The 12,444-nt window shown below is 39.8% G+C and overlaps 1 protein-coding gene across 1 annotated transcript in view; it reads left to right on the top strand.

Moving 5' to 3' along the window:
* Nucleotides 1–12,444, top strand: part of STEAP2 (STEAP2 metalloreductase) — a 41,519-nt gene that overhangs the window by 13,154 nt on the left and 15,921 nt on the right. Inside the window, 1 exon segment of the mRNA XM_078151811.1 lies at nucleotides 8,790–9,307. Coding sequence (XP_078007937.1) covers nucleotides 8,816–9,307 — 492 coding nt within the window. The 5' untranslated portion in view covers nucleotides 8,790–8,815.

Here is a 12,444-nt window from a genome sequence, read left to right as displayed (position 1 = left end):
CTCCTTCACAACTCAGCTTGCAGTGAGTTATATCCCTAAAGTAGGATCTTGGTTTGTTTCATTCAGCTCACAAGGTGCTAACTGAACCTGTGGAAATTTGAAAGGGGCAGAGCCAACAGTAAGCCTGCCTCAGACCCTTATTCACTTTGTGTCCCGGAGCAAGTCACTTCCTTAACTTTTTTCAGGCTGTTTCCTCACCTTTAAAATGGGGATAATGATAATTTACCTCACAGTGGTGTTGTGAGGAAATAGATGACTTTAAAGACTTTACAGCTTAATTTTAACTAGTCTTAATAACAAGACTATAGGTATCCTTATCATTAGAACAGGTTGCCTTCTCAAGCCTCGCACTTAATATCAAAGAGTAACTTTGACATTAGGGAAAAAATTACTTCTTAAAGGTGCATTTACCAATGTACTAGATTAATTCTAGAAGGTCAATTTCAAGCATACAGAAATAGACAATTCCTGGGTTTGGTTTCTCAAAGCCAAAAGAAGGACACATTTCCTAATGATTCACAATACTCAAACTCTGGCCGCATAATCCATTACTGTGTTGCATCCTTTGGAGTGGAATACATCAGCTGTTAGCATTACAAGAAATTATGTAACAAGGAAGGCAATGGGGATTTTCATTTGAAAACACAGGTGTTCCTTCTGGGCAGCCTGGCTTATTTTCTTAAGTTGAATGATTAAAAAGAGCAAACTTGCGCATTCAGATCATCACTCAGAAAGAAAAAATTCTTTGGGTATATTTTAATGTATCATTGCAATTACCTTCCCTGATAGAACTGTGAGATGTCTTCTTAGCAGCGACAGGACACCAAGTAGACATCTGAAGAATGCTGCAGTATAGATGCCTCTTTATTTTTTAAGAAAATAGGTTAATTTATTAACTAAATTATTTAGTGATGTGTTCTGGAAGCCTTGGCTTTCTCTAGAATTTTTCAGCTATGAAAACATATATCTCCCCATCCTTCATATTCCAATTCTTAGGGCCCTTAGAAGCTAAGCAATTAGAGAGATACAAGGAGATAGGTGTTTCTCAACTGCAAAAAGAAATTATCATAATAACAACAACAATTACTTTAGGTAATTAAATGAAGAAATGAGTGAATAGAATTTATTAACTGCTTACTTTGTGCCTAGCATTTTGCTAAGCACTAGGGATACAAATGAAAAAGCCAAGCCTTTCTCTCAAGAAGCTTACATTCTTACATTACATTTGGTATATTACATACACCAAAATAAAGTAAAAATGGGTCCATAATTTAAGTTTAAAGGCTGATACTGTAAGCAAACTGGGAGAGCAAGGAATAGTTTACCTATCAGATTTATGGAAAACAGAAGAATTCATGACCAAACAAGAGATAGAGAACATTACAAAATGCAAAATGGATAATTTTGATTATATTAAATTGAAAAGTTTTTGCACAGACAAAGCCAATGCAACCCAATGCAACCAAGATTAGAAGGAAAGTAGAAAATTGGGAAAGGATTTTTACAACCAGTATCTCTGATCAAGGCTCCATTTCTAAAATATATAGAGAATTAAGTCAAATTTATAAGAATGCAAGTCATTCCCCAATTGAGAAATGGTCAAAAGATATGAACAGGCAGTTCTCAGATGATGAAATTAAAGCCATCTATAGTCATATGAAAAATGCTCTAAATCATTATTGATTAGAGAAATGCAAATCAAAACAACTCTGAGGTACCACATCAAACCTATCACATTGGCCAACATGACAAAACAGGAAAATGATAAATGTTGGAGAAGATATGGGAAAATTGGAACACTAATGCATTGTTGGTGGAGTTGTGAAATGATCCAACCATTTTGGAGAACAATTTGAAACTATGCCCAAAGGGCTATAAAAATGTGCATACCCTTTGACCCAACAATAGCATTTCTAGGGCTGTATCCCAAAGAGATCATGCAAATGGAAAAATGGAAATGGCCCACCTGGCCAAAAATATTTATAGCAGTTCTTTTTATGGTGGCAAAGAATTGGAAATTGAGAGGATGCCCATCAACTAGGGAATGGCTGAACAAGTTGTGGTGTATGAATGTAATGGAATACTATTGTGCTATAAGAAATGATGAGCAGGCAGACTTCAGAAAAACCTGAAAAGACTTATATGGACTGATGCTGAGTGAAGTTAGCAGAACCAGGAGAACGTTGTACATGGTAACAGCCATGTTGTGCAATGACTGATTTTGATAGACTTAGCCCTTCTCAGCAATGCAAGGATCTAAGACATCAACAAAGGTCTCATGACGGAAAATGCTATCCACATCCAAAGAAAGAAGTATGGAGTTTGAATGCAGATCGAAGCATACTATTTGCTATTTTTTTCTTCTATTTTGTTTTGTTTCATCTTTCTGATGGTTCCTCTTATTGGTTCTAATTCTTCCTTACAACATCACTAATGTGAAAATATGTTTAATAGGAACATATATGTGTAGCCTATATCAGATTGCAAGCCGTCTTGGGAAGGGAGGAGTGGAAGGAGAGGGAGAAAAATTTAAAACTCAAAAGCTTATGGAAGTGATTGTTGATAAATCAAAATAAATTAATAAAAAAGAAGCATACATTCTAATGAGGAGTGGTGGTCAGGGAAGGGAATTACGGTGTGGGAAATCACAAAGATGGTGAGTGGAACAACAAAGTAGTCCATTAGCATACCATTTCCAGAGGCTGTGGTAGTGATGATTACAGTTCTCAGACCAAGAGGCTTAATGAGTAAGAGCATCAGCTTAGCATGAAAGCAGAAAATGGTGGGGATGAGAACAGTCTCAGGAGTGCAGAGCCCAGTGACCTTAGCTCCTCCCAGAGGCTTCCACCTCTGGTTCTGTCTTAGGGCATGAAAGGAATGTGTTAATTGCCAATTTTATTGCAGTTGGCAATATTGCCAATATTATAGCCCTACTGTCAGAAAACAGTGCCATAAATAAAGCCTCACTCCAGAGCTCCTCTGTGCACGTATTGAACTGGCCATTTGCCACAGTGATAATCGCAAGGGTTAGGTCAGAGAGCTACCAGAAAGAAGACAGGCCTGAGGAACTCACTCCAAGCAACTGGGGAGGACAAGGAAGAAATGGCAGAGATTGTAGTCTGATGTTTCTGGAAGTAGCAAGTGTATGACAAAAGCCCAAGCTGGGGAGATGCATTTCTGCTTCTCAGCTTATCCCAGAGAATGAAGTATTCCAAGAAAGAATGTAAGAGGTGTTCCAAAGCAGGGAAAAACAAAGGAAAAGCAGAGAGGTGGGGGAATTGTAACTTGTTATCAGAAGGAGAGAAGAATGTGACAGAGAGGGAAGGCCTTACAACCGAACGTTTGGAACTAAGTAATAGTTACGTATAAGACCCTCTCTATGTATACGGGAGAAGGGCTGTCTCAAGAAGAAACTTCTTGTGTTAAAACGAATGATGATGTGAATTCATAGGTCTCATCAGGGAAAATACGCTTATAATAGACAGCTCATTGGGAGCACTGATACTGAGGAACACCGTGATAGCTATTCATTGCCCTGACCCAAACCACAGGTGTCTTCCCAAGACTTATCAAACCCGATTACTACTACCCACCCCTGTTTATTCAGGTGGGGACAAATAATACCATGAAAAAGAACTCAGAAAATATTGCTAGGCCATGGGCAAAAAAAATGAGGACCTTAATGGAACAGGTGGCATTTTCATCACTACTGACGATAGATAGGGGATTCAGAAGCATAAAGCTGATTTTGGAAGTCAGCTGGTTAAGAAGAAATTGTCAGACAAGGGGATTGGATTTCTGGACCATGGCCTAGAATATAGATGTTGGGCTCCCAGCCAGAGATAATGTCTTGGTAGGGCTCGTTAAAAAAAACCTATGTACATACATGCATACATATGAGTATATACATATACACATCTGTACATATAAGCATATATAATTTTCCCAGAATCTAGTAAGTCAAAAAGAGTTTAAACCAAAAAGGGAAAGGAAGAGAGAGGCTGAAAAATACCTGTGTAGGTCTGCCAAGTTTGGTAACATAAGCAAGTAGCAAGTACAACATGTGAAGAATAACAATGAACAGGAGAAAAGGCCTGGCAATTTATGGTGGGTAATTTCATAGAAGAGAGCATGGCAGTAGGTATCTTTTACAAGTGCATAAAGTATGCTGAATTAACAGGGTGAACCAGAGATCCTAAAGCAAGGAGGCAAATATCATACTGTCACTGAGACTCAGGAGAAAGGAATATTCAGAAGGAACAAAATATAGGTGGTGGAGTAGCATCATATGTTAAGATTCAGAGTCATGCATTGAGTGGGGGTTCATGTTCTCTGAATTCCTTTGTCAAGATAGGCTAATATGATAAAGTCCCTGAACCCACGTTCTTGCCAGAACATGTTACGTAAGGATCATTGGAGGAGAAAACAGAAGTGATATTGGTCACCACCTGTGCAAAGGAAGGAAATTGACAAGGAACTAAGGAAACATCACAAAACTGTCGTGGAGGGATAATATTGAAGTGATGAGTGATTTCCGCTATCTGGACATCTGCTGAAGCTCTCTGCCAAATAGGACATTTGTGATACTTAAAGATGTATTTTTTCTTTTTTCAAAGACCTGATTCTGACAAACAAGGAGGTGATGGAAGCTTTAGGGTAAATGATTGTACCTTTATGTTAACACAAATGCCTGACACATAGTAAGTGCTTAATAAATGTTTATTGATTGATTTGTGAAAAAAAAGAAAATGAGAACTAAAAGTCTGGTATATGCCCTTGATTATCCAAGAACAGATTTGAGAGCATTCAAAGAAGTGATAGGTAGGATCGACTGGCCTGAGAGTCTTCAGAGAAGTTGGCCGAAAAGGAATGGGAAGTTCTCAAGAATGAAATTCTGAAGATGCAAACAAACGAATGTAATATTTATAAAGCATTCAGCACAGTACCTGGCACATGGTAGGCACTATGTAAATATTTTTTCCTTTCCCCTAATGAGAAGGAAAAGGGGGAGTTGCTGCCTAAAGACTAATGTGGATACATAGGGAACTCATCAATGAAACTCAGATTTCTTTTTTAAAGATATGTGTAAAATAGGGGAAAATATTTTCAGGAGCTCTAAAGCCCAGAGTGATATGAGACTGATGATAAATGTTAATACAGTTTTAAAAAAACTATTTTGTTGTGTGTTTATATGTGTACATGTGTCTAGGGTAGTTATATTGAGTGAAAAGAGTCCTGTGATGGTGAGAGGACTTCATTCGTGCCTTATAAGGATCATTTCAAAGAATTAGGTACATTTAGCTCAAAGGGAAACCATGTTATTTGGGAGACTCTCATGTGGAATTGGGAAAAGAGAAATTAGATTTGTTCTACTTGTCCCCAGAAATCCTGTGGCTGGCCGTGTCACCCCCCTCCTCAAGAAGTCTCAGTAGCTCCCTACTGCCTCAGGTATAAAATACAAACTCTTCTATTAGTAGTATTTAAAGCTCTCCACAGTCTAGTTGAAACTGTCTTTCCATCTTCTTCCTCACCCATTCCTATTTGACATCATCCATACATAGCCTCCTCTTCAGTGTTGGTACTATCATCTCTGTTCTTTTAGACATACTGTCCCTGATTTGGGAACATCCCCTTCCTTACATACACCTGGTTCCATTTCAGGCTCATCTCAAGTGCTACTTTCTACCCAGAACCTTTCCTGACTCCTTCCAGTTATTAGCACTCCCCTTCCAAAAAAGACCTTCGTATTCATTTTGCCTACATTATACTTATTTCTCTGTGTAATGAATGCCCCACTCCTGCCCCTAGTAGAATGTAAGCTCCTTGAGGACAGGGTGTATTTTCACTTTTGCCTTTATCTCCAGCAGTTTATGGTTAGCTTCACACACACAATAGGCCCTTAATAAATATTTGTTATATTAAACTAGAGTTAACATTTGGAATTTACAGAGAGGCAGATTTGGAATTGATACAAAGAAAACCTTCCTAAGAATTAGGACTTTACAGGTAGGTTCCTTCTCACTGGAGGTCATTAGGCATAGGTTGGTTGATGATTTGTAGATGATGTAGAAGAGATTCTTATGAACAACTATATAGTCTCTGAGTTCCTTTCACATTTTGAGATTCTACGATGTTCCTTGCTGTTGGTGATTATTAGAGATCTGTCACTAAAGCCAGAAAATAAGAAAGGTCCAAATTGTAGCTAGCAGCATTTCATTCAAAATCTTAGATGGGGATATTTTAGAAAGAAATGAGTAAAGTCAGGGATTTGTATTAGATTTTGTTGTTTTTAGTTGTGTCCAATGCTTTATGACTCCATTTGGGGTTTTCTTGGCAGAGTATACTGGAGTGATTTGCCATTTCCTTCTCCACCTTATTTTACACATGAGGAAACTGAGACAAATGGTGAAGTGACTTGCCCGGAGTCACACAATTCAATGAGGCACCTGTATGATTTAGCACCCCTAAAAAGCTAATGTAATCTTAAGCTTCAGTAAGAGTGGTCTGGGATATTTGAAGACAGACAAGGTTTGGAACAAACCCTGTGGGGAATGAAATATAGGTAGGAAAGAAGAAAATAATGGTAGTCTTATTGCTAGGAGAGTCCATTTGAGAGTAAATAGCATGTTTGCAGTAGAATCAAGAAAGTTTTGTAACTCTCCACTACTGTGTAGCATCAAGGGAAGAGAAGCAGAGGTGATGGGTGGTTAAGATAATCTGAGGTTGGGGTTTTGTAAGGCACCAATAGTAACAGGACTAGGGGGCAAAAAAGTAGGGGAGACTGTATAGTTGAAGTTGGCCACTTACCAGCAAAGCCAGTACTATAGCTCAGTTCCAACTGCTCCATTTTATCACACTGCCTAACAAGTCTTTCCTGATCCCAACTGCTAGTCCCCCCTCTCTCTCTAATTACCTTGCGTTATTTTTTAATTTATTCTCTTTAGACATATTTTGCATCTATTTTAAAATGTACATGTCTTCCCTGATAGAATATAATTTCCCTGTGAATTGGAATTTTCATTCTTTGTATGTTTCCCTGGTGCTTAGCACAGTATTTGGTATATAGTAGGTGCTTAATAAATGCTTGTTATTGAGTGACACAGATGAACATTACACTGGCAAAAATGTGGAGATTAGTGAATATTATGCATGCAAGTAAAACATTTTTGACACTTGTGAGGTTTATTAGCCTATCTACAAAGCCAGTTATTTAGTTACAATTTTTAACCCTAGTCACCATCCAAGAACCAGGATTTGTCATACCACTATCCCCATATGTTTAGAAGCTAAACAGGCAGATGGGTAAAATGTGAACATGCTATATAAAGAAAGGTGGGAAAGCTCTCTTGAATTTTATATGTCTGAACATGGACCTTCTCCAAAGTTCCCCTCTCCCAGCCCTCCTTTCCTCTCTCATCCTCCCCTCAGTGCATGCCATTTCTCATGCTTTCCCCTCCTCCCTCAGTTTCCCATGCTGAAATCTTTCTCTTCTAGCTCAGGTGCTACCTTCTCCAAGAAGTTTCACAGGATCTCCTCCCCCAGGTGGAAGTGATCTCTCCATCCTAAAACTTGCCATAGCACTTTCTCACCTCTTCTTTGCCCTCATAACACCCTGTCTTGTATTATACTTTTCTGTCAGTATCTCATACCCAGTATGTGTTTATACACCTCTCGAGAGCAGAGACTTTTATTGTTTCTGTTTATCTCCAGTTTCTAGAATGGCATTTTGTATATAGTACACTACTGGTAAATGTTGGAAGAATGGGATGATCAAGAAAAGGGGGAAAAACCCAATTATTGTGTGATGTAGTCTATAATGAAACCATATTTTTAAAAGAGCTTGAAGCAGATAACTTTCTGTTAAAATAGCGATTTATTCCATACCAACAGATGTTCAATAGAAGTGAATTTGACATAGATATTAAGTTTACCCATTCAAGAGTAAAACCTTTCATCCATAATCATTTTAAAGGAAATCTTTCTGAAATTTATTTCCTTTTTCTCTGCCATCTTAAACAGAGTATACAGGCCATAATTTAATATTTCCTTGATGATGCAGAGTGATTCTTGTTACAACCAATTATTGCAGTGCTCTATAATACATATTGTAATAGAGAGGTGTCACACTGCCCATGGACCACATGTGGCCCACAACATTCCCCAGTATGGCTCAAACCACATTAAAATGTAATTGGGAAATATTTAACAAAATGAAAATATGACATAGATAAATGTTCAGTCAATCAATATGCAGCTTGGAGGGATCTTTAAGTATAGTTTAGTGACCCCTGCTTCCATTTGAGCTTGACACGGCCAGTGGAGTACATATAGTAGCTACCAAAGTATATCAGATCATATTATAAATAGCTCTAGTCTGCACACTTCTCATGACTCTTGTATCTGCATTTTATAGTGGTTATTTTTCCACCGGCTCCTTTCTTGATGTCAGCTGCTAATTCTTCTTTCTGTTAGTTTGCCTGTTTCTCCTAGGCCTTCTCATACACTGATAGGATCTTTTGTTGTCTGGGAAATCAGATGATTGTGCTTGTCACAACCGTATAAAAATAAGTCAGTAGGCTCATGGCATCTCCTGCAGTCACAAAGTCTGTGGGTTTCAGTGCATCAGCGTTGTGACAGCTATTTCAGATATCCAAAGGCCTATTTTATTTCTAGGATCTTGACTTTGTTCCCAGCTGATTTAGCGTGGCCTACATCTAATCTTACTCTGTGTGGCACTGCTTTAAGGTTTGGCTTTGAGTGACTTTAAAATGTTTCCTTTTCTTTTCTAGGTTAGCACTGTGCAAGTCTTCAAATCATGGAATCCATATCGATGATGGGAAGCCCTAAGAGTCTTAATGAAACATTTTTACCTAATGGGATAAATGGTATCAAAGACGCAAGTAAGGTTACCATAGGCATAATTGGAAGTGGAGATTTTGCCAAATCTCTGACTATTAGACTTATCAGATGTGGGTATCACGTGGTTATAGGAAGCAGAAACCCCAAATTTGCTTCAGAATTCTTTCCGCATGTTGTTGATGTCACCCATCATGAAGATGCCCTCACAAAAACAAATATAATTTTTGTCGCAATACATAGAGAACATTATACCTCTTTGTGGGATCTCCGACATCTTCTTGTTGGTAAAATCCTGATTGATGTTAGCAATAACATGAGAGTAAACCAGTACCCAGAGTCCAATGCAGAATATTTGGCTTCATTGTTCCCGGATTCCTTCATTGTGAAAGGATTTAACGTGGTCTCAGCGTGGGCACTCCAGTTAGGACCCAAGGATGCCAGCAGGCAGGTATGGTTTTTTTGGTTTGTCTTTTTGGAGGAGAGATGTAACATGTGGGTGTGTGGACATAGGTGTACTAATTTTCAGACAGATTCCTACCAAGTGCTGAGACTCTGCTGAACCCAAAATGGCTACCATAAGCTTTTAACTATCAGCTTCTTGACTGTATAAAGACAAACTCTGCAAGCAAAGAGCTGAGGTAATTACTTGCCTTTTGCTTGAGGCGTCCAGGCAATTCAAGAAAAGGCAAGTTTTGGGGTCTCAGTTCCTCAACCAGTTGCTTGAGTTCTCCATTTCACTTTGATAGAGATAAATTAGTTTCACAGTGCATCACTCATTACATTGTTTATGAGAGTTCAGTGGGCCTATAAAACATAAGTGTGTACAACCCACTTTACATATTTTAAAGTGCCCAAACTGGAAACTGCAGATGATAGGAACCTGCCTAAAGCCAATTAAGCCTCCTATGCTCCTTTGAGGCTATTGGTATTATTATTATTATTGTTATCATTGAGGAGCCTGTGCCTATGCCCCAGCTCCATACACTTCAGGGAGTTTTTATTCCCAGTTCTAGATGTAGTCAGTAGATCTGTTTAGTAAATGTGATGTTCTGGATGCAGGGCATACTGTGGAGCACAGACAAATAAGGAGAAAAGAATCAACACATAATGCAATGATTTGGTTTTGTCTGAACCCATGATTTCATTAGTATAGACCGGAAGTGTCAAACTCTCAGCCCCTGCCCATGTGCTACCAAAATTCCACAGTACTCTGACCCAGATTAAAATGTAATTGGCAGATGTTTAACAAAATAAATAAAAATACAGCATAGATAATGTTAACTTGTAGTTTTCTGAGTCAGTACATGTGCAGGGATCTTCTGTTTGAATTTGATGCCACTGGTGTAGACAGTTCCCAGAGAGGAAATTCCTTTTACCAGTGCAGTTAGCTGTCTAGGGGGTACTGAGAAGGTAAGTGATTTGCGCAGGGTCACACACGAGAATATGTAGGAGGCAGGCTTTAAACATAGGCCTTCCAGACGTTGGACCAGCTCTCTATGTGCTTCATCTATTGGCTCTCATAATATAGTGTAATGCAGAAAAGAATATGTGTAATTCTGGGCCAGTATACCTACCATCTGTGTCAGAGGGACCCTCCGTCTTTGGACAAGGATTGACATCCCATGTTGAGGGGCTTTACGGACGGTTCTGCATCAGTTATACCATAACAGGTCAGTACTGGAGTACACAGTTTCTTTGTACCATAGCATGATAATTCTGGTGGTCTAACCTCTAGCATGATATCATCTAGTATGTTCAGGCTTGAAAGGCCTAAGACCAATGGAGGACCCCGTAGAAAATACCCTCCCCCCTCCCAACTCTTAAAACTATGCTCAGCAATCCTGGATTGCAGTTGGACTACCCTTCATCACACAGCCACTATCATCCCAAGGGTTTAATTAATTGTAATATGATAGCGGTAGATGAGCTCACAGAACTGGCTTACTTCAGCCTCTGTTCCAACTTTGCTAGCACCTGAAGCAGCACGACTATTCCTCACTAAGCTATTCTGGCTACATGGTCTCCTCTACCACATCACGTCATGTGAGAACCCCAGATTTATGCCTTTTAAGCCTGCTTTGTTTACTGTTCCTTGGGTTGAGGCTTGTCTCTCCACTGCCCTTCATTCAAAATCTAGTTGCCTGGCAGAAAGAATCAGATGACCACTACAACAGTACTTCTACTCTTAGACTTCTGTCTCCTAAATAGTCAGTTCATCAGACTCTTTTACAGTGATGAACAATGTCTTGCACTCAAATTTTGGTTTCCACTTTTCATTTTTCCTAAGCTGTCTCCCCACACCATAATACCAACTGTAGATATCACCTGAGGGGAGCTGAAGACAGTGAGGACAAGCCACAAGATATATTAAAAATAACAAGAAAAGGGGGGCAGCTAGATGGCGCAGTGGATAGAGCGCCGGCCCTGGAGTCAGGAGGACCTGAGTTCAAATCTGGCCTCAGATACATAATACTTCCTAGCTGTGTGACTCTGGGCAAGTCACTTAACCCCAATTGCCTTATTAAAAAAAAATAGCAAGAAAAGTATATAAAAAGGTGAAATAATCAATCACCAGATCTCAGGATAGGCCTCACAAACAGGAGTCTAAGTTTGGCTGAATAGCTGGGATCTTGTGGGCAAGTCATCAAAGCGAGAAGATTCGGCTTCAGCACCTTGTCTACTATCCAGACAGGAAGCCAGTGAGCACTTTGTCCCGCAACTAACCCACATCAGTGTGCCAGACTTTTTGTTGGGCCCAGCACACACAGACCTGGATCAGCATAGGCCAGAATCATACTTCTCCCCTTTCCTGGCTTTCGGAGAGAAGCAGGAAAAATTATTCTTGAATTATAAGATTAAATAAAGAATTCTGTCCTTCACTGTCCAAGCCATTCCATTTCATGTAGCATTGGTGGGTTTGGAATGGATGTAGTCCAGAAGTACCATCAGTTCCTGCCCTTTGTGGTGTTCCACCATTGGCCCCTGAGGGGAGGAGGGGATGGACTGAGAGGGGAATATTTTCTGATGTCACTTAAGAGTCAGCTGTTGACATGTCAAAGCATGAGGGTAACAGTTGCAGGGGCTCTTCAACTGAAGAGAATTCAGAAGAACATGAAGGGCAGGGCCAGGAATAAAAAACATGCACACGCCCCTGAACGAATGACGAGAACTCTGTCAGGTTCAGCAGCTCATCGCTTGCTTCCCGGGGTACATAACCACTAAGACCCAGTATGGGTACCTTCCCAAGCCTGCTTCTGCTGCACAGGCAATCTCTTTACTGCTTCTGGTCCCCCACGTCTACAACCTCTATTCCTCGTTACTGACCTTGTCTCAGTCACACAATAACACGGCCCCCATCCATCCTGTGCTGCCAGCCATACTGCCACATATCAATCAACATTCCCCAAACTGAGAAGGCTTTGTTAGATATACGGAACCAGTTCAGCAGCAGCCCAAGACAGGGCCTGACCTCAACCCCACCCAGCGGTGGGGAGGGGGGCGTCCATTAAGCATGAGTTGCAAAGGATAAGGATTGCAGGAATTGTGATCTACATAAGGGGCAGAGGTATTCACAACTATAAAATC

This window comes from Phascolarctos cinereus, unplaced genomic scaffold (assembly GCF_003287225.1).
Source record: "Phascolarctos cinereus isolate Bilbo 61053 unplaced genomic scaffold, phaCin_HiC Scaffold_1;HRSCAF=81, whole genome shotgun sequence".
Taxonomy (NCBI): Eukaryota; Metazoa; Chordata; class Mammalia; order Diprotodontia; family Phascolarctidae; genus Phascolarctos; species Phascolarctos cinereus.
The sequence above is the reverse complement of the archived record's forward strand: the minus strand, read 5'-3'. Positions and strand labels throughout refer to the sequence as shown.